This window comes from Aythya ferina (genome assembly GCF_964211825.1).
Source record: "Aythya ferina genome assembly, chromosome: 17".
NCBI lineage: Eukaryota > Metazoa > Chordata > Aves > Anseriformes > Anatidae > Aythya > Aythya ferina.
Window position 1 is genome coordinate 3,356,228 of NC_140316.1, and position 19,546 is coordinate 3,375,773.

Consider the following 19,546-nt stretch of genomic DNA (forward strand, 5'->3'; position numbering starts at 1 on the left):
CCCCAAAAAAAAAAAACAACAACAAAAAACAAAAAAAAAAAAAAAAAAAAAAAAAAAACAAAAAAACCCACAACCAAACAATAAATAAAAAAACAAATAAAAACAAACCTCAAAACGAAGTGAGAGGTTTGGCCAGATATGAAGGCATTAAAACACTCAGTCCAGATGAAAGGTTGAACACAAGTTTACAAAAATTTCAAGGGCATTTTTTTAGATGCTGTTGCTTCGTATGATATTTTTTGGTCAGATCTGGAAACTTTGATCAAAAATATACTGTAAAAGGAAAACTTTTGAATGGTATTTCATCCACCACCAAAAAAAAAAAAAAAAAAAGAAAAACATACATAACACAAGCTTCATAAAATAACCTGGTTTTATGTCAACACATTTATTTTTTTTTCCTCAAAGGCTGTATTTCCATGTGCTAGGTAAAAGCATTCCATTGCTGAGATTTTCTCTGAACCCTTGACTTTTGTTACCAGTATCTGAATCTCCAGGTCTATTTCCAGCTCAGTGCAGCTGAAGGATTCTCCAGCCGCACGTCAGTGGCCCCCTTTCAGCAGAGGCCATTGTAGCGTACACCAGTCAGTTCCTCAGCAGACTCTCCATTCACAAAGGTGTTGTCACAAAACCCACTGAAACACGAAATACAGTGAGATCACTACCTCATTGCTAGAGACCTTATGTTTGGTATTTAACGTGCTTTTAGCCTTATAACGCACTTCTTTGGCTAAGCTGTGTGCAATCAAGTTTAAAATACCACTGCAGCAGCATGGTGAGCGATACCGAAGCGACTGATCAAGCTGCTAAAACCAGACGTGTTCTGCTGCTGCTTAACTACAAAATTCAGCTAGGAGGAGGTTGGTTTTTTTTCCTTCCCTCTTCCCAGATTTTAAGCATGTTGATTGCAAAGACTGTGTAAGGAACATGCACTTCTAGAAACCTGACTTCGACTTTATGTTTTCTGAACATCCATGGCCTGTCGCAGCCCCAGTCTGTTATGTGCCAAAAGCTCTGGTGATGACACAGTCACTGGTATAGCTAATTTGGCTCCTAAATGTTTTCTTTGTAGATTGAAACAACATCTTTGAGCAGTTTCTTAAATGTCATTCCTTGCATTATACAGAGCAGGCAATAAACAATAAAATTATTCACCTTGAAGAAACCATCTGCTGTCATTAAGGACATCATCAGGTCTTTTTTGTTGCTTTGAATGGTCCTCTGGGATGCTGTAAGTGTCATTAAAATGCTATGTTCCCCATTGTCTGTGTGCCAGACTCATTTTGCTTTAGAAACAAAAACGATGATGGGTAAAATAAGCACAATTTTCATTCTCTATTAGTTTCTATATTTCATTTATTTTGTAAATGTCTTTTAAAATGCTTGGTATTTGGAATTATTATTCGGAAGCTGTGTCAGAACCATTTATCCCTTGGTTGCGTGATGCTCCGAGCACGCTGCTCTGTCCCATTTGCAGGCTCTGCAGAGCCTCGATGCTTGCTCTCTGCCAGCTCAGCGCCTCCCCACGCATGCAATTTCTCAGCGCCAAGAGAACTGACCCATGTGACGCACTGCGCAGAACAGCCTGTGATGCTGAACTGCAGCAAGGCATGGTTAAAGCTAACCCCAGGACCATCTGTCTCCATTTTTTCTCCTCTACTCAATCATGGACAGAGTGGACGTTGCCATTTGCAATGAAAGTTCAACTCCCTTCCTCCTCCCTTCTCCTCCCAAGCCTGCAATATATATTCTCCCTTCTTTTCTTGGGTCTGTTCCTTTATAACAATGATATACCTGACAATGGTAGCATGTCCCTGTGCACCGGGAGATCCATCATGGCCTAAAGAAGACTTGTCTCTTGTTCCCTGGGAGAGCAGTGCAGCCCGAGTGCTGTGAGCCTTAGGCAAAGGCAGGCAGAGGTGGTCCCACTCCCCTTTGCTACAGCTGGGTGATTGCTGGCCTCTTCTGCCTGCTCACCCCTCACTCTTCTCCCAGCCTTTGTGGTTTCTTTCACTGAGTTTAAAATAAAAAGCTCCGCACCCCCCCCCCCCCGCGCCCCCCAAACACCATCCCCACTTCATAGAAATAACTTGAGGCTCCAGACAGAAATATAGAAAATAGTTCAGGAACATCCATCTCAAAACTGGCTCTTGCTGTACAGGTCAACAGTTTAGGGGGCAATGAAAGTACTGCTCATCAACCTGAAGGACTTGGCTGCAGCAGAAAGCTCGCCTGGCACAGGGCTTGGCACATGCAGGCTCAGAAGGTGCAGGTACTGCTGGCCTGGGGGAAGGATCCAAATAAAGATCAGTCTGAAAAAAAGGTCAGATAAAATGCTGTTTTATCAAGAGAACAAAGGTTGAGAGCTGCATTGAGAACAGGCTGGGAAAAGTAATAGGTTTTAAAAATAAAGCTCTCTTGTTTTAAACAGTACATTGTCTGGGACACGTTAGTTCCTTCCTAATGAAAGCCTGGAAGAGAAGATCATTGGGCAATAGTCTGTGCCTTGAAGGATTCAACCTTAGTTTCAAGTCTGCGAGGTTTATTTCTGGAAGCTAAATTTACTATAAAAAACTTCCCTAAACCCAGCTAATACAATGAAAATGTGATCAAATATTAAGAAAGAGCAATCACATTAGAGACAACCCACCATTATTAATCTAGTTAAAACAAAGGTAAGGTCTGTCAGTCTTAAAAAAAAAAATAATCTTTTTTATCTCTACTGCCTTTAATTGTTCTTTTCACCAAATGATGAGTCACAAAAATACAAAGAAAAATTTCAAGCCAAACCAAAGCTCCTCTTAGCGTGACAATATGCAGTATTGTTATGTTATGCAATAAAAACACAATCAGAGCAGCTCAGGGTTCTAGTGACATCATTTGTGCTGTTGCAGTTTCTGATGTCACGGCATCTTTTGATGGGATTATTTCCACGTGTTTCATGACCCATTCATTATTGTACCCATATTGCAGACTTCACGTTACAGTCAACAATAAAAAATACCTTTGGCAACCCACATTACATTCTGCAGTTAATTTGTGTTCTTGCAAAGTGCTTATATTTACTATGAGTGATAATCATACATATGCATGAGACCTTAAGTGAGGGAGAATGGGCTTAGGAGTTAGCACAGCGGGAGTTTTGCCTAGAAGAGATGTCAAAATCAGTTCACTTTTGTTATATATGAGTAATTTAATTTCCTCTACAGTGTTATTAGGGCAAGAATGAAGTAACATTCTTTGGCGTAATTGAAGCAAATCCCAGCAAGACAAGAGGATAACAAAGCCTTCCCATCTTGTCATGTCAAATTCTTACCTACTATACAGTGCACACAGACACATGCTTTGTGTTGAATTAAATTATCCAGTTGAGTTTATTATCTTGTTATGTCCCATGACCTTCAGTATATTTACTGTTGGATCTTTAAACTTCCCTTTTTCTTTAATTTACTCCCTCACAATTGACCTCATTTTTGTGTCAGATGAGAAATACCGGTGGCATTCAATCCTTTTTTGGGTCTCATTTTTCATCAGAAGCTTCTCTTGTTAAATCCTGAAATCCGTTCTCCACTTCCGACACACTCTAACAGATTATAAAACAGACAACCGAGGAGTTCCTCCACAGAAAGAGCTGTGGGAGGCTGGCTCTCTCCTTTTCCCTACAGCCCCAGTGGTAGCAGAAGGTGATGCTCAAAGGCATCAGAGGCTGCAGCCATGCCAGCCCCATGGGACACAAACCCAGCAGCCAGGGAGCCTGGAGCAACGGAGGCCAGCCCCTGCGAGCTGCAGGACAAACCTGCTGCTGCTGCCTCTCGGGGTGGGCTACGAAAGTCAAATGGAATCAACATAAACCTGTACTGTCCTCTGAAGGGGAAACTGGAACTTTTTTCATGTAACATCCAATTCAGAGGAAAAATAGTTACTTGGAGGTTAGCCAGGCTATAATGGCTAAGTCACGCAAAACTTTGTTGTTGTTTCTGACACTGCAGTATTTGTAATGCAACTCAGAGCAAAACTTTTGTTGAGTCAGTAGCTTTTTGTGTCTTGTAATAGAGTCTGTTTCGCAGCCTTGTAATGAAAGTACTGCCAGATGGCCATCAGGCAGTTTCTTAGTGAGCAAGCCCTTGTAAACCTTGCAGGTCCGAGTTCACTTGGATGCACCTCATCATTTACAACTCTGGACTTACTGTCTTTGGCTCCAGTGGGAACTGGAGTTGACCAATGACCATCTCCTATTTGAACCCAAGAAAGGTAAATTTTGTCTATGGAGAGTGATTCATTTTAGGCATGACGGACAGATGAATGCTCATAATTATCCCTCCTGTGTGCTTTATAAGCAAATCCCTCGGTAGCAGAGAGTGTAGGTTAGCATACTGGGTAGCTTTGTGCTACCCAGTGTGCTGTATTTAAACACAGGAAGAAAGGAGGGAAAAACACATGGGAACACAGCACTGAGGGAAATTATTAACTTGAGGAAAAATCATCTCCTGATGCCCTTCTTCAGTGCCAAAGAAACCACTGTAGAAGATACTTAACTCAGGGTCTTTAACACCTTGTGACATTCTACGACTAACAGGAGATGACTGACATATTTAAGCTCTCAGCTTTTTTGTGTCTATATATGGGGAAGTGGAGAGGCTGCAGAGGCAGGGAGTGTTTCTTTCTTGCACAGTGAATATAGCTGTTCTCCACCTGCCTCCGGGTCCTTCAAAGGGACAGATATACAGGTCCATACATACAGCCTGATGCAAGAATTGGCTTTGGTATATGTTTGATACTTACCAAACTCTAAGAAAATACTGCTTGGAATGCTCCAGCATGACAAACGCACATTTAAATGCTTAGACTCTCACTACCCTTACTTGAGACTCAGCTGTGCTCTTCTGGTACTGCCATCCCTCTTAGCTCATCTGCAAAACAGGAACAAACACTATGCACCTGTGGAAAGCACTCGAGAGCATCATAGGAGAGATACCATGCATGTGGATATATCATTGGCTCTATTTATATGAAGAAAAGTAAAATGACAACACATAAGCAATTTGCAACAACTCATTTTTTTTTACTGCTTAGCCTGGGGAGGTCATTATGCACAGTTGCTCCAGAGAGAGAAAGCTTCAGTGCTCTGAGCAGAGCATGCCCGAAGGAAGAATCCTCCAAACACCAGGCTCAGGGAAGCCTCAGCTTACAAATCAGCTTATCTTGGCCATGCACAAGTTAGCCTTTTAAACATGGTATTTAAACAGTCTTCAACTTGTGAATTCCTGAATCTGTGAGATAAGAACAAGCCATTGTAGGGGGAACTTCAGCTCCCTAGAACTGCCTAACTGGAATGGAAATGAAAGAAGCAAAAAAGGGGATGTTTCCCAGGTATACCAGGTGGATCCACAGATTTCTTCCAGATGCTGTATGTTTCCGTTATCATATTCTTCCATTTTTGAGTTGTTTTTAATTGTTCTCTTGAAATGTTACTCCTACATATCTGAATTGTGTGGCTGCTTAATTAAGAAAAGTGGGAAATAGCAGTCATTTCTAAAGGAAAGCAGTACATAAAGTTGAGAAAAAAAAATCAATTCTCAGCAATTGAAGTAAATTTTGTTGAAATTTCCTGAGGTGGTAAATCAAAGTCCTCCATTCCCAAAGAAGGGCAAGGTATGGAAATTAGTACTACCTTTTCTTGGAGTTAACAGATGATCCACCTTTAGGGATTAGATATTATGCAGGTGTTCAGGATCCCTCAGTCCTTTAGCCTTTCTGCAGAGAGCCTGCTGGCCTGTCTCTCCCAAGCACAGAGATGGGTACCACCATTTACCTACAGGATACTGAACTGAGCCAGGGAGCTCACTCTGCAGCTACCAAAGGACAGCCATGAGCTGGTTGGAGCCTCTACACCTGGGTCCATCAAGAACATCTCAGTTTGAAATATACCTGGCAAATTTAAATAAATAAATTAATTAAATGCAGAGACATTCTACCCACTTTGCTGTGCCCTTGATCAATGCCAGCACTGCTGTGTCCTTATTGTACTCCTCACACTAAAGCCAAAACACTGCTCCATCAAAATGAAGGCCTATACATGTACTTAAAGCACAGCCAGGTCTTTTAGGATTTAGCTGAGATGGAAAACACTGCACTGTGCTTTTATGACTTGCATATAAGTTGATGCAGAAATTCTGGGATTTTTAAGGCCCAAAGAAAATATAATCACCTAATCTGATCTTCTGAATCACACAAGAACACCCACAGGTAATGACCAGTGTTATCTGATGCTGGAGGAATGCAGCAAAGACATAATCGGTGATTTTACCCTGTGGTAGATCACAGTTGGCGAAGCAGAAATGGGAACTCTTGAACTCTTTCTCTGCCAGATATGGGACAGAAAAATTGCCTGCTGGCTGGTCTAGGCGAAGCTGCATTAAGCTAAGCTGTAGATGAAATTATTGTTATATTCATTGCAAGGGCTGCTATGACAACAGATGAATGCTGCAGGTAATTTAATTACATTTCTGTCAGCCCCTCTGCCTTTCAGGAGACAATGCAGAAGCCAATAGCATTTTCTTTTAATCTTGCAGGTGGCACGGAAAATGTCAAATTCTCCTCCAGAGGGCCTAACAAGAGCATTTCACTTGAGTCATGAAACATTATTTAAGTATCTTGAAGGATTGCTTGTGTTTCCTCCCAGCATCTCCAAGTCAGCATGCATTCACCCCACAGTTTCAGGAGCTGCACCACACGGGGACGCTTTCAGTGTCTCTACTTGCTCACAGGCTGTACAACACTCCTGTGGGCTGAACCCTGGCAGAAGCATCCCAGTTTGCACACTGAAAACATAAACGCTTTCACTGAAATCAAACAAACAAAGCACAGCTCCGCCCAAAGCCAACAAAATCCCATTTCTCCTGAGCTCCTCGTGGCTTCCCCAGGAGCTGAACGCTGCCACGTTCCCTGAGAGTGGAGGCACCTTCACGTCCCATTACCTCCGTGCCAGAGGACACCTGGATGCAGAAGTGGGTGGGTGCCAGCCTCCTTCTTCACAGCACAGGTGACAGTGTGGGATAAATGGGAGTTTTTACTATGCTATGGCATTTTTAATTAATTATGTTAGCTCTTGGAGGCATTCCTCCAGCAGCAGCAGGAGAGGAAGGACAGTTAATGCTCTGTGCTGAGCCTCGAACCATGCTCCAACAAAACACTCTCTTGCCTTGCTCACTCCTAGGCATCATGAGGAGGTTACAAATTTGTGAAAATCATTGTTGTTCATCTCACAGAAGAGAGTGCTGAGAGAGCTGCATGGCTGGAAGTCTGTCTCTTTCCTGCACTTGTCTTCCATGTCTCAGGTGTGGTTTGGAAATCAACACCACTTGACCATATTAATGGGGAAAAGCATTGGGGAAAGGAGGTGAGGAAAGGTCCTTTTTCCCTGCAATCATGAACTGTGCAGCTGAGAGAGGAAAACAACAGCGTTAAGTTCAAAGTATTGACTGACAGAACAGTGAGAAGGTGATGGGAATTGGCTCTCACTTGCTGTAAGTAGGTCACGCAGTGCAGGAGCATGTTGCACATTCTTCTCTGAGGCACGGGGACAGGCAATGAGTACCGCAATAAGCAAGTATTTAAATGTTATGTACATGTCATTCCCCACTACCGAGGGACTATTTTCAGGAGTAAAATCGCTGATGTTTGCAGCTGGATGAAACCCATCTCTGCTGGACAGCACTGACTCCAAGGGGCACGGTAGGAGCACAGCACGGCTGGAGCAGTGATCTGCACCTCACCAAGCATGGACACAAGACCATTCAAATAGTGCTATAATTTACATTAATTAAAGCAGGAACATGGTAATTATCTATTGTTTATCTGAGGAAACTGTCTGAGGAGCAATCCTTCCGTACCAGGGTATAAATTCAGTTGCCATGTAATTAAGTCATAGTTACATAAGCACAGAACAAATGTGCAACAAGATTCAGCTAATACATAAAGGTGATAAGAAGGACCCAGGCAGCTCACTGGTGTTGAGGAAATTAGCCACACCAAATTAGATATGAATGAACTCAATTTACTACCATGTCAGTTATTATTCTAAGTATAAATTGGAAATTAATTATTTTTACAGAGTTCTAACATAAAGTCATATTAGGAATTAAAAAAATAAATCCCATTATTTTCTAATGCCATGTCTGCTGTGCATTTTGTGACACTGAAGAAGATACAGCATCACTGCCCTCTCCCCAGTACTCTTCAACTGAAGAGGGCAAGGAAGAATAACAGCAAAGACACAGGTTCGGGGCAGCAGTGAAGACAGTTGACGAAGCACTGAAGCGAGGTTCTGTGAGACCTGGATGCTTTTTTGATCTCCTGAGCAGCTTTGTGCCTTGATTTCTCCTCTGGCATACAGAGATAATGATAATTCCATTGTGAGGGGCTTTCAAATGACTCCGATGAAAAGCTCTATAAAATGACAAGTTATTACTCATACTCATCCATCAGGCTTGCTGGAGTCCTGTGCAGCTAGCAGGGGGACATCAGCCTAGCTGCAAAAGAAACATCTCTGAATATTCTTCTGGAAAAAAAAAAAGAATAAAATTCTGATCACTAGCTCAAGATTAAAATGCAGAAAATAGTTAAATGTGTGAGCACCTAGAATATTCAGTGAGCATGGGAGATGCTGATAGTTCATAAATTCAGATTCATGCTGGATTCTTCTCAAAGGAATAACAAAATAGATGGTGATCTGATGAACAGACAAATAAAGGTGGAATGTAATTTATGAATTCAATAAAGGAGACACATCTGAACTACTATCTGACAGAATTCATAAGATGAGAAGAAAAGCATGAAGAACAAAGAGTTATTGCACCTTCTGCACATCCCATCCCCAGAGTTCCAGGAAGGAATAAAAATTGGGATGGTGTAGTCCACAGTTTGGGAGGCAAAGGAATGATGTCATTTTATGTAAGGGAGAATTAACCAAGAAAAAAATAATGAGTACAGAAATGTATATATATATATATGTATGTGTATATATATATATATAAATACATATACCTGGAAAGAGAAGGTACATGATAAAGCTGTCAGAATAACACAAGTTTTGTACGGAGGCACTGCAAGTTATTCAGGTCTTTCCAAGAGAATTCCAATAAAACTTGCACGTCCATCACACCGTCCCTCTACTCTGAGTACTTGAGAAGTAAATTGCGGTTCATTAGCACTATTTTTCATACCTTCCCACCAATACTGCCAAGTTCCCTTGGCAACGTAAGTCAAAATGCACAGACCTAGCAAAAGAATAAAATATAATTAATGTATTTTAGAACCACTAAAATTGACCTAAAATAGCTTTATTTTTAAGTTTTAACATCATGGGACTTTCAGAAGCTGCAGCCAGTTCTCTGCTTCTCACTGTGATATCACTTCTCAGTGATATTCAACTCCTGGTCCAGATCCTCCAATGAAATAAAGTGGTTTTGCTTTATTGCCAGGGGATCTATGACCAGCACAAGACCTCCCCATTGCTATGGACACAAGACCGACTGTTTCTGACTCCAGCTATGTCTAAGTCTCCATTTTCCACTATCTACCTTGCCTGCCTGGCTCTGGCCTTGAGCTGCCAGCTCTCTTTGTGGGGAAGCACCAAATTCTGCCCCTTGCAGCTATGCACAGGCTGGAAGTCCTTGCAGATCAGCTACAGGTACCTCAGGGTCTGACCAGCCTCTTGTCATTTCCCCTCCACCTCAAGAAACAGCAATGGTACTTGCCAGAAAGCCAAGTGCCAGGCATTAGAACAAAAACAACTCGGGGACTGCTGTTCCTGGCCGTAGGAAGTCTCAGCAGTCTCAGATTCACGTGCTAAACGTCTGGCTATCCTGCCACAAGAGCTGCTCATACCAGAGCCTCTTCTCCCAGAGCTTTTTCCCTTCTTCAGAATTATTAAAGATCTTTACAGTAGTCGATATGGCAAAGCAGGGCTGGTAAATTGTTTTAAAAATGCTGTGTGGGCCTTTAAGTTAACAGGTCATCCTGTCATATTTCAGGGATGCACCCAGAGGTGTTTACCTAGGTCTTGCCATGTTACCTTTGTCCCAGCACACTTAATCAAGGAAGAATTTTCTGGAACCTCTAGTAGTGACCCTTGTTGCCCAGTGTCTCTCTCCCTCCCAAGGCAAGGAGAGGACTCTCCTAAAGGCTTTACTTTGGTATTGGTAAATTATTTTCCATGTCTGTTTCAGTCCTTTACAATTACAGACAAGCATCCAAAAAATAGATTCTCCACATGCATTCTTCCCCAAACGCAGTGTACTCCATTGCCATATGAATTCTCTTAGCATCCTTCAAAGATCAGGACCCCTTTCTGACAAATTTCTCAAAAATGCAAAAATTACCTATTAATGTCTTACTGCTAGCTGCCTTTCCATGAGCTGTGTGGAGGAAGGTGCAGCCTCTCCCTCTGCCATCCCTCCTATTACTTCTTACACGATTATTCAGAGTGCTTTTATTTGTCCTCAGAGCGAGGTGTCTGGCATCCTCCAACTGCCAATTTCTTTAAGGATTTGTCTTTTTCTCCGATGAGGTGGAGACATTTTGCTGTGTGCACCCAGCCTCGCTGTTTGGACTGTTTAATGAAAACATCAATAAGGCACAGACTGGAGAAGGAGAGGGAAGTACACAATCATTAAGATGTTATTAGCATTTTGCACAATACCACAAGCTTCTGTACATGTGCAATTAATACAGCAATGAATACCACAATGAGCTGGGGAAAGCTCATTGAAACTGGGAAGTATAAACACTGCCCTCCACTTAAAGTAATTGTCAGAAGCAGTTCAGCAGCTTCACAGAAAGAAAAAGCTGAAGCTTTTCACAAATGTCTGTCCTCAGCCATGATAGAGAAACCTTCAACCATCTTAAAAATATCATGGTCATGAGAACTACTGCTGGCTCAATCATCCATCCAGATCTGAACGCTCCCAGCACACCTAGCTGTAAATACTAGGATTAAAGACAGGTAAGCGTGGCACTTACTCTTGCTGATAGAGCCAGCGTGCAGGAAATAGAACTCAGATCAGCTTCACACTGGCTGCACAAAGGAGGACAGACAATACCAGATCTACTGGCACTCTATTTGTTTGTCAAACATTCTTGAGCATGCTTGAGTGATGGGTTGAGTTTATAGAAGGGTAACAATTCTCTTTGCATTTTTGACAGGCATTTCAAACCCTAGTGCTGGATTTACTGTAAGGTAAGACCACAGCTGGGGATAAGGGCTGGTAGAAACATGGGAATGTGCTGTATGGCCAGAGATAGAGCCTGACTCCTCAGGACCCCAGCTGTAACCATGCGGGACTGGATTCCTTGCACCTGCTTTAAACCTTTACCCCCAGATACAATTCTTCATCTACTCATTTAAAACTTTTCACAAAGTTGTGTTTCCCCAAGAAAAGCACAGCTTGCACGATTTCTCCTACTATTTGCTTGTACATGGCAGTTACCGGCAACTTTGCTAATAACTCATTGCTCATGCAAATTAATTCAGCTTAGAGAAACAAGAGAAACAAGTCTTGATGATTATAAAACGCTGCAATCACAGTATTGCTTCCGGCCAGCTGAGAGTAAATTCATCAAGCATTTGATATTTAAAGCTGCTGTGGTGATGAATGTGTGCCTTCATTTCTGACTGTACACCAAGACAGAGAGAAGACAGAATACAGAAAAATGACTGCATGATGGGAATCCCAACAGAAACCACCAGAGACAAAGGCAGAGATATGAAATCTCTTTCACACTCAGCTGAACCTATCTGATATGCGGCAGCTTGTCCTCTCTTATTTAACAAGGACCTATTAAAACAAAAGCAACAGCAAATACTGGTTTTACTCATGCAGAAGCACTGCGTGGCATTCCTGTTGACTGTATCTGATAAGTTTTATTATGCCAAGGTCAAGGACAGCTGTACAGTAGTAGGCGTCTCTTCTGCCCCAAAATACACGTGCAGCCAACTGTTATGATTACGGATGCTCACTCCATGTGTGCAGAGCATGCAGAGGGGAGGATAAACTCCTCTGAGGTTTTGGTAACAGCCTTGCTGTTGCTGTGTATCTTTGTTCTGTATGTGACATTACAGTAAAAACAAAACACAAATGAATTGAACGCTAAATACCCATGATTATACTGTACTAAGTGCATTCACCATTTCCCATGGAGTCAAAGTTACAGGCAATGCTGAACAATGTGGAGGAAATCACTGATTCCGTTGGTATGTTCCATTATCAGTGGCATTAATCACAATGAACTCTTCTAGTAACAAACATAGTGAGAGTATTGCAAGTTGGTGAGAGGCAAGTTACACAGGGCTCGCATCTCTTCCAGAGCATCTGAGCTTCTCTGCTGAAAGTGGGGGCATTTCAAGCACCCCAAGGAGATGTTCAGAGCCATATGGTTGTGCCTACTTCAAAGGCGTTGTACGGACTGTCACTAGTCTGAGCTGCTTTTTTTTAAGAAAATGTGAAATTAACAGAATTTTCCTTACAGCCCTGTTTCTAAATCTTGAAGAGAGAACATAAGGAACTAGGGAAAATCCAAACAGAAACTTTTCATTCCATCCCAAAGAGAGAAGCAGGATATTGGGCAGATCAGAGAGGCTTTTTCTCAGAATTGCTCTTTACAACTTACTTGTTCCTTGCTGCAGTCACAGGATATCTTACCGCATGCCCCTGAGAGCAGCAGCACTGACCTGTGGCTGTTTTGCTCTGGGAGAGTCTTTCTCAATGGATGAGACAGCAGACGTGTCCTTCTGCAAAGTGTGGCTGTAAAGCACCCCGTAACAGATCCCCTGCACAATGGTTTATAAATAGCATCTGCACCACCTGTGGACAGAGCGAAAATATTAGCCTGGCATATCAAAAAGATCTAGTCCCAGACGGAGTGAAAAGGAAGGTCTAGGGACAAGAGGAAGCAGAAGATCCTTGGACTTAAACCTCTTGGCAATCTGTGTTTGGCAGACCTCAATTGTCATTTATCCTAGGAAAACATCTTAGAAAAAGGAGCCAAATTCCCATCTACTGCTCTGTAAGGAAATTATAAAGCAGCTATCTATTTTTTCATTAAAATTAAATAATTGAATCTGTCCGGATTCATGTACTTTTTCCCCATGAGATATCCAGGAGAATTAAGTTTCAATTGACTTTCCAGACCTTGGTTATCATAGGAAGCTTTTCAAAAATTGGGACATTTGGCAATTTGAAATTCAAATAGGTTTCAGTCAATATGTTTACTATTGCCAGACAGGAGTCTTTGTCCCCTGGGTGTTTAATGCTTCAATAAGTAATTGGTCCTTTCATCTTTTATATGCACAGAGTGAAGAGTTTATGTCTCATACAGTGAATTGTCAATACAAAGGATCTTTGTGCAAGTCTTAAATAACCCAGCTCCATTAAATCCTGTTAGAAATCTCCCCTCCCTCCACACGCCCACAACTAGCCTTTGAAGATTCTTTCCCCTCCCCTGATTTTCAATGGCATCTTTAAAAGGTAGCTCTGCTTGACTCACCAAGCCTAGATACAGACAAAAACACAGAGGTAAATGCAAGGAACAAAAATAACCCCCCAACAAACTGAAAAATCCATGAATTTCAAGGAAAACTCATTATGCATTTATCTATTAAGTCAGAAATTCAAAGTATTCAATGCACCTGCATCCAGACCTGCAGATTGTTAAAGACAAGAATGCAACATCACTATTGCAAGAGTATTTCTCATACGAAACCATCACCCTAAGCTATATATAAATGGGCAGTGTTGTCTGTAAAGCTGAGCAGAAAACAGATTTTATGTTTTACATAAAACTGCCATTTTTTCTCTCTTCCTCTACTCTAAGGTTTTTAAAGAAACATATTTTCCACAAGGTTTTTTTTTTTTTTTTTTTAATGCTAAGCTTCTGGTGAAGTTAGATTCAAAAAGGTTTGGAAAGCCTGATTTCTTGATAACTCCAAAACGAAGGGCTACACCATGGCTGTTCTTGTTGACACCAAGTCTTTTCACAATGGATCTACAGTGTTACTCTGATCCCAGCACTGCATCCCTCCAGCATTATTTAGCACTCACCCCATGACCTGCAGTGTGGGGCGTGCTGGAACCCTGGGTAGCTGCTAGTGACTGGTTGTACAGATTATCAAATTTCCTGTAAGTGTTCATTATACTTGCACTGCAACCTTTTATATTTAGTAGGTGTGTTCTCCATGTGACACACAGCATTTTGTCAGTATCTGAAGGTGAATCGGTACGCTAGACATTTACGCTGAGGTCTATAGACAGGGGAGAAAGCAGCGTATAATCAAGGACAAACACCAGTAAACAGAATTTACCCACTTGCAATAGCGCAATATGGAGCTTTCTCTTTCTATACATGTCAGAGTTGAGATTACACACTCTTTTTATTTCTCACTGTACAAATAGGGATGAAGAAAGTATTCACAGATTCAGATCAGAACTCTTCACTGCTGCTAATTGTTCATTTTTATTGCATATGTCTTTATTGAATTTAATTAAACTTGGCTCACAAGCTTTGCATATGTAATCATGAATAACAGTTAATAGTCCATTCCTCATTATGGTACTTTTCAGTCAAAGGATGCCCTAATGCTCTACAAAACAGACTACATATGTTTCAGATTTTTTACCCAGCAATAACACAGTGTTCTCTCATGATGCCTTGTAGCAATTCTTCAGCAGTGCACAGAACCCCTTCCCCCCCCTCAGATTAGACTAGAGTAGACTAGACAAATACCAAGTGCAAACAAAATGGCCCTTGACTGGGGATAAGTAAAGAGGTTAAATTGATTTATATCAGAATCTGGCAAACAGCTTGCAAAAATTGGATTTGTGTTCTGTGAATGAAGAAATAACTTGGCATAACTTTTCCTTATCAGAATGGCAGCACGTCATTGCCTTTTGGCAATGTTATACCAGTTTGCAGTTATACCAGCATGGTGTCCAGGTACTCATGGCCAACAGCCCACAGCAGAGGAAGAACTGCAAGGTTTTTGTATAAAAGAGGCTTCTAATAGTGAGTTAATTCTGACCTTCCCAAAGCACATTGTGTGTCAGTTCAAGTTGCAAGATACAGGCAGAGGAAGAATGTTAAATCTCCCTCGCTGAGGATGAATCCCCTGCTTATGGAAAGAAGACGAACTAACATGTTATCACTCTGAGAGACAGTCTTAGGTTTTGACAGCCTTGGACGATGCTGGGCAACTCACTGCTGTCAGGACTGAACTAGGTAATTCACACAGAGAAAAAAGGGCCATGGTGAATTCAAGCCCTGGCAGAGCAGACCAGAGGTGTATCTTAAGCACGTGCCATCTGCTGTGATCTCATGATTTGTGAAGGCCAAATGTTCTTCTTCTGCAAAAGTCAGTCCTGGGGAAGAGATAAAGCTACTCCTCTCACAAGATTTAACAGAATGGGGAGTAAGAGTAAACTCAGCTGAAAATAAGCTGCTTACTCAAGACACGTAAAGAAATCACCTGGAAATGTGCTGGTGCTGTGGCCTGAGCTGGTCACAAAGAGCCCATTTGCCTCCATCTTATGACTGCACCCCAGTAACATCTGCTGTTCTTGCATTTCAGCATCAACTTCCTGTAGCTCAGTGTGTGAAATATCTTCTCCTAGGATAAGGAAAGGAAAAAGTAATTAATAGATAAGGGCCTTCCCAGTGGAGGCTGATTTGCTTTCTGATCCACAAAGCACTACAGATTAAAAACTGGAACTAAACAATTCATAGAAAACTGAAACTGCTGGAGAAGCGGGTGCTTTTTGCTTCACAGATTAGGGAGACTGGTACCCTCATCTGCAATCAGGTCTGCAAAACTCCCCCGTCCAGCATGCCGACTAATAGCTCCATTTGCTTCATTAAAAGAAGGGTGAAATGAAATTTCCTGCACTGATTAGAAATGTGGAGAAGGCAATCACTGTCATTTGCATTCAATCAGATGTTTGTTCCCCCTGATAGGAGAGCATCAGGATTATTTGAAAAGCACCAAACAAGTGCTATGCCATTTCACTAATTAAACCCACCCTCCTGCTCTAAAATTGATGAATAATGGGTGAACTTGACTCACAATCCCTTTGTCTTCTATTATTTACTCTTTTTAACAGTGATTTATGGCAAGGTAGTGCTTTCATTATTCTTGTTAATTACCTCTGTTCTCTACATCAGCTTGTAAAATGTAATTGCCTGAAACATAAATCTAGTCTTGCCACCTATGTTCACACGTCATTAATATTATTCAGACCATTCTTATAAAATCTTTATAAAACATAATTACATATGTGCCATTGAGTGCTACGTTGTGCTGCAGATGCACTAAGCCTTTTCTAAGGACTAGTTAGTCTGGAGATTAATCCTTCCGGGTCGTGTCAAGATGTTTGTGCTCCCCTAGGAAAGAAACCACTAACTGGTCAATGAATGTTGTAGATCTGGCTAACACACTTCCTTGAGCCTGCAGGCCCTGCTAAGTGGCTACTAACACTTCTGCCACAGGGGAGCAGAAACACTTTAGCTCTCCTTCCTTTCCCCACCCTTGGAAAGAATAATTTCACTGAGCGGAGTCAAGAGCACCAGGAAAAAGTGCAGCAAACAAAAGCCGCAGCTACTCACTCGAGTGATTATCGAGTTTCTTTCTGTGTGCAGATAATCCCCAAACAAATTATATCCATCCTCGCTGTCCCTGATATTTCAAATCAAAAGAACTGCATATCAGAGAACACTCTTCCACTGCCTTTTTTTTTTTCTATTGTAATTTTTAGTATTGCTTATGATTATACGTAAGAAGAAAATCTATTAGAAGGAGAGGAAATGCATTATCCCCAGCTGATTGTTGACATGATATTAGCTCAGCGTTTGTCAGGTTGCTGGTAATGAACAAGTTTATACGCAGTACTTCATCTCCCCGACAAAACACTTGGCTATATGAACAGCGGTAATATCCCATCTGAGCCTAGTGAGAGAGAAACATGTTTATTATTTCTCAAAAAAAAAATCTCATTCCTCCCCTGATTCATCTATGGCATTATTACCTAAGTGCGCATTTGGAGGTACTAGACCAGCTAATGTAAGCCCTTCAGCCAGCAAGTATCATCAAGTGTATTTCCATTAACTTCCATTCTCCACAGCCGTAGGAAGGAGAGCCCATAACATATTGTGACTGCATTTACAGTTGTTAATTACTGTAAATTCGGTGCATGAGATAAAAGCATTTGCTCTCTGCAGGTCTGGCACCTGATGTATCATGACTATTACTGCTTTTAGCTGGTGAGGTCCCATCTGGGGGGTTTCTCCTGCCTTGCACCAGGGCGTGAGACCTGAATCTGCTCCTCCTGGCTTCCATTGCTCAAAAAGGAGGAGAAATCAAGATTCTTTTGCCAACTTTTCCTAGGGATATGGTTTAGTGGAGGGCTGTTAGCGTTAGGTTGGAGGTTGGACTCGATGACCTTGAGGTCTCTTCCAACCTAGAAAATTCTGTGATTCTGTGATTCTGTGACTGCAAGGAAAAATTCCTCCTGCCTGACCTGACATGTGGTTTATTCTGTAATCGCATTCTCCATAATGCATTTTGCCTGAGGAAAGTGTTGTAACTTGGTTATGCTGGGGGAGAGTATGGAAATGGGATGAGAAAGCTGAGTCTTCAAACCAGTTTTGTAAATCTGTGCCAGACTGGAGTAGGCAGGATGAAAGACACAGGTCAGAGGGCACGTTCACCATCAAGTGCAGTTCCCAGAATTAGACAGATTCATTCTTTTCTTTTCAGGGCAAAGTTATTTCTCAAAATCAAATCTATCCAATATAAGCCATAAAGCAACCCCAAGTTCTGGAACCTGGCTTCCTTCCTTCTCAATGCAGACCTGCTGCAGAAGTTTACACGCCTTCTGGAGATTTGTCTCAAGAAAAGTGGAAAAATCCCCCTCCTATCCTAATTTAAACAGCTGGCAGTAACTCCCCAGCCCAAAGTAGTCATTCCATAGGCTCCCCCTAGGCACGAGGCAGTTGATGGATTTAGTTTTGCCTTCCTCACAACCAGGAAAGCTGTTGTGTGAATGGCTTCCTGAGGGGCCTGCACACTGCCATAGGGTGGCCACCAGTGATGTGGATAGAAATGCTCACAGTGGCCCGGTGTGCATCTCACTGGGAAGACAGCACGAAAAAGGGTGGTGACTTCATATGAACCACCAGCAGACAAACCTCCCAGCCATGAGCTGCTGTGGGATTAAACAGCTGCGGTGTCATTAGGAACACAAACCAGCTGACAGAACAAAGCCATTTTTAGCATCAGCATGAAGGAGGGATTGAGCTGGGGACAGAGGTTTATGTCCCTCCCACAAGCATGCCCTCACTCATTTTTCTGCCTTGGGGAACAGCAGTGCATTCTGCTGAAAATTCAAATTTCACACCTATGTGTCGCTCGCCCCTTTGTCTCCCCTCTGGGAGATGCAGGTCTGGGTGCAGGGAGCGCTGCCCTGTGCACAACCATCCTGGAGTCCCCTGCTTCCCACTGCCTTGCCAGGGCCAGCTGGGAATACAGACAGCCAAAGAAATGCTCAGCACAGATGGCTGTGCCACTGTGTGCTTCTTGTAAGCAGGCATTAAGAGAAAGTAGTTTTGTGTTAAGTGGCCTTTAAAACTTACGAATTATCCTCTCCTAGTAGCCAGGGTGATAAATGTAGCATAGAATTTCTCTTCAGCATAAGAAAGCAAACCTAAAGAGCAAGGAGGAGCGGGAACAAACAGTTGTACTCTAAGAGCTGCTTTTGCTGTTGGTACATCATCATAATGACTTTCAGGCAGCTGTTATGTGTATCCCAAGGAAGGAAGAAAACATGAATCGAAGAGCATACGTTAGAAATACTCGAATCAACTTTGAAGACTAAAAACACAGGTGTAAGAGGAAAAAAAAACGAGACCTGGTATTGCTCAGGTATTCCGACAGACCAGAAGAGCTCACGAGGAGTCAGAGGAGACTCTATGAGATGTGTTCCCATTTCTCAGCAGAGCAGTGGAACAGATTACCTAAAATCCTCTTCTGTTTTTATCTTTTTGACTCCAGGAAGAAAAATCTTAAACACAGAAATCCCCGAGCATGGCAGATACTGAGATCTGGATCACAAGGTACCAGGCTTGTCTTTATTTCTGAATGCATCACACACCACTAAGTGCTTTTTTTTTTTTTCCTTTTTTTTTTTTTTTGTTTTTGTTTTTTGCTTTTTTTTTTTTTCCTTTTTTCTTTTTTTCTTTTTTTTCCTTTCTGTAAAGTTTTCTGTTGTTTAGTAGTTTTTCCTAAGTTTTACAATTTACCATTTACCTAACACAATTGTATCTCCTTCACAGCTGGGGGTTCCCAAAGCTAGTTTTCTAAAGAAAATGTATTTTCCATCCACTGACTCCATGAGCCTCCCTGCTGAGACGAGTTTATGCTTAGCTACACTCAGGACATAATAAATGCGAAGGAAAAGGAGGTAAAGTGGGGATTTAAAGAGTTGTATCAAATTTTATCACT

At 41.9% G+C, this 19,546-nt stretch overlaps 1 protein-coding gene and 1 long non-coding RNA gene across 4 annotated transcripts in view; both read right to left on the reverse strand.

Annotated features, from left to right (window-relative positions):
- Positions 1-369: 369 nt before the first annotated feature.
- Positions 370-1,999, reverse strand: LOC311446309. Of its 2 annotated transcripts, none has more exons than XR_014698835.1 (2): positions 1,795-1,999; positions 370-635 (listed from the first exon to the last, which is right to left on the reverse strand). It is a non-coding gene; the product is annotated as an uncharacterized lncRNA (long non-coding RNA). The 2 variants fall into 2 exon arrangements; XR_014698836.1 differs by lacking the exon at positions 1,795-1,999 and adding an exon at positions 723-810.
- A 6,036-nt stretch (positions 2,000-8,035) lies between these two features.
- Positions 8,036-19,546, reverse strand: part of LOC311420570 (uncharacterized protein) — a 32,713-nt gene continuing 21,202 nt past the window's right edge. The window contains exons 2-6 of one of the 2 annotated variants that reach the window (XM_084491617.1): positions 15,521-15,661; positions 12,670-12,863; positions 10,383-10,612; positions 9,046-9,278; positions 8,036-8,560 (exon numbers count right to left, since the gene is read on the reverse strand). In XM_084491617.1, the coding sequence (XP_084347743.1) occupies positions 10,493-10,612; positions 12,670-12,863; positions 15,521-15,661 (455 nt within the window). In that variant the 3' untranslated portion in view covers positions 8,036-8,560; positions 9,046-9,278; positions 10,383-10,492. The remainder of the gene's footprint in view (positions 8,561-9,045; positions 9,279-10,382; positions 10,613-12,669; positions 12,864-15,520; positions 15,662-19,546) is intronic. The other variant, XR_014684371.1, reaches the window with a different exon arrangement.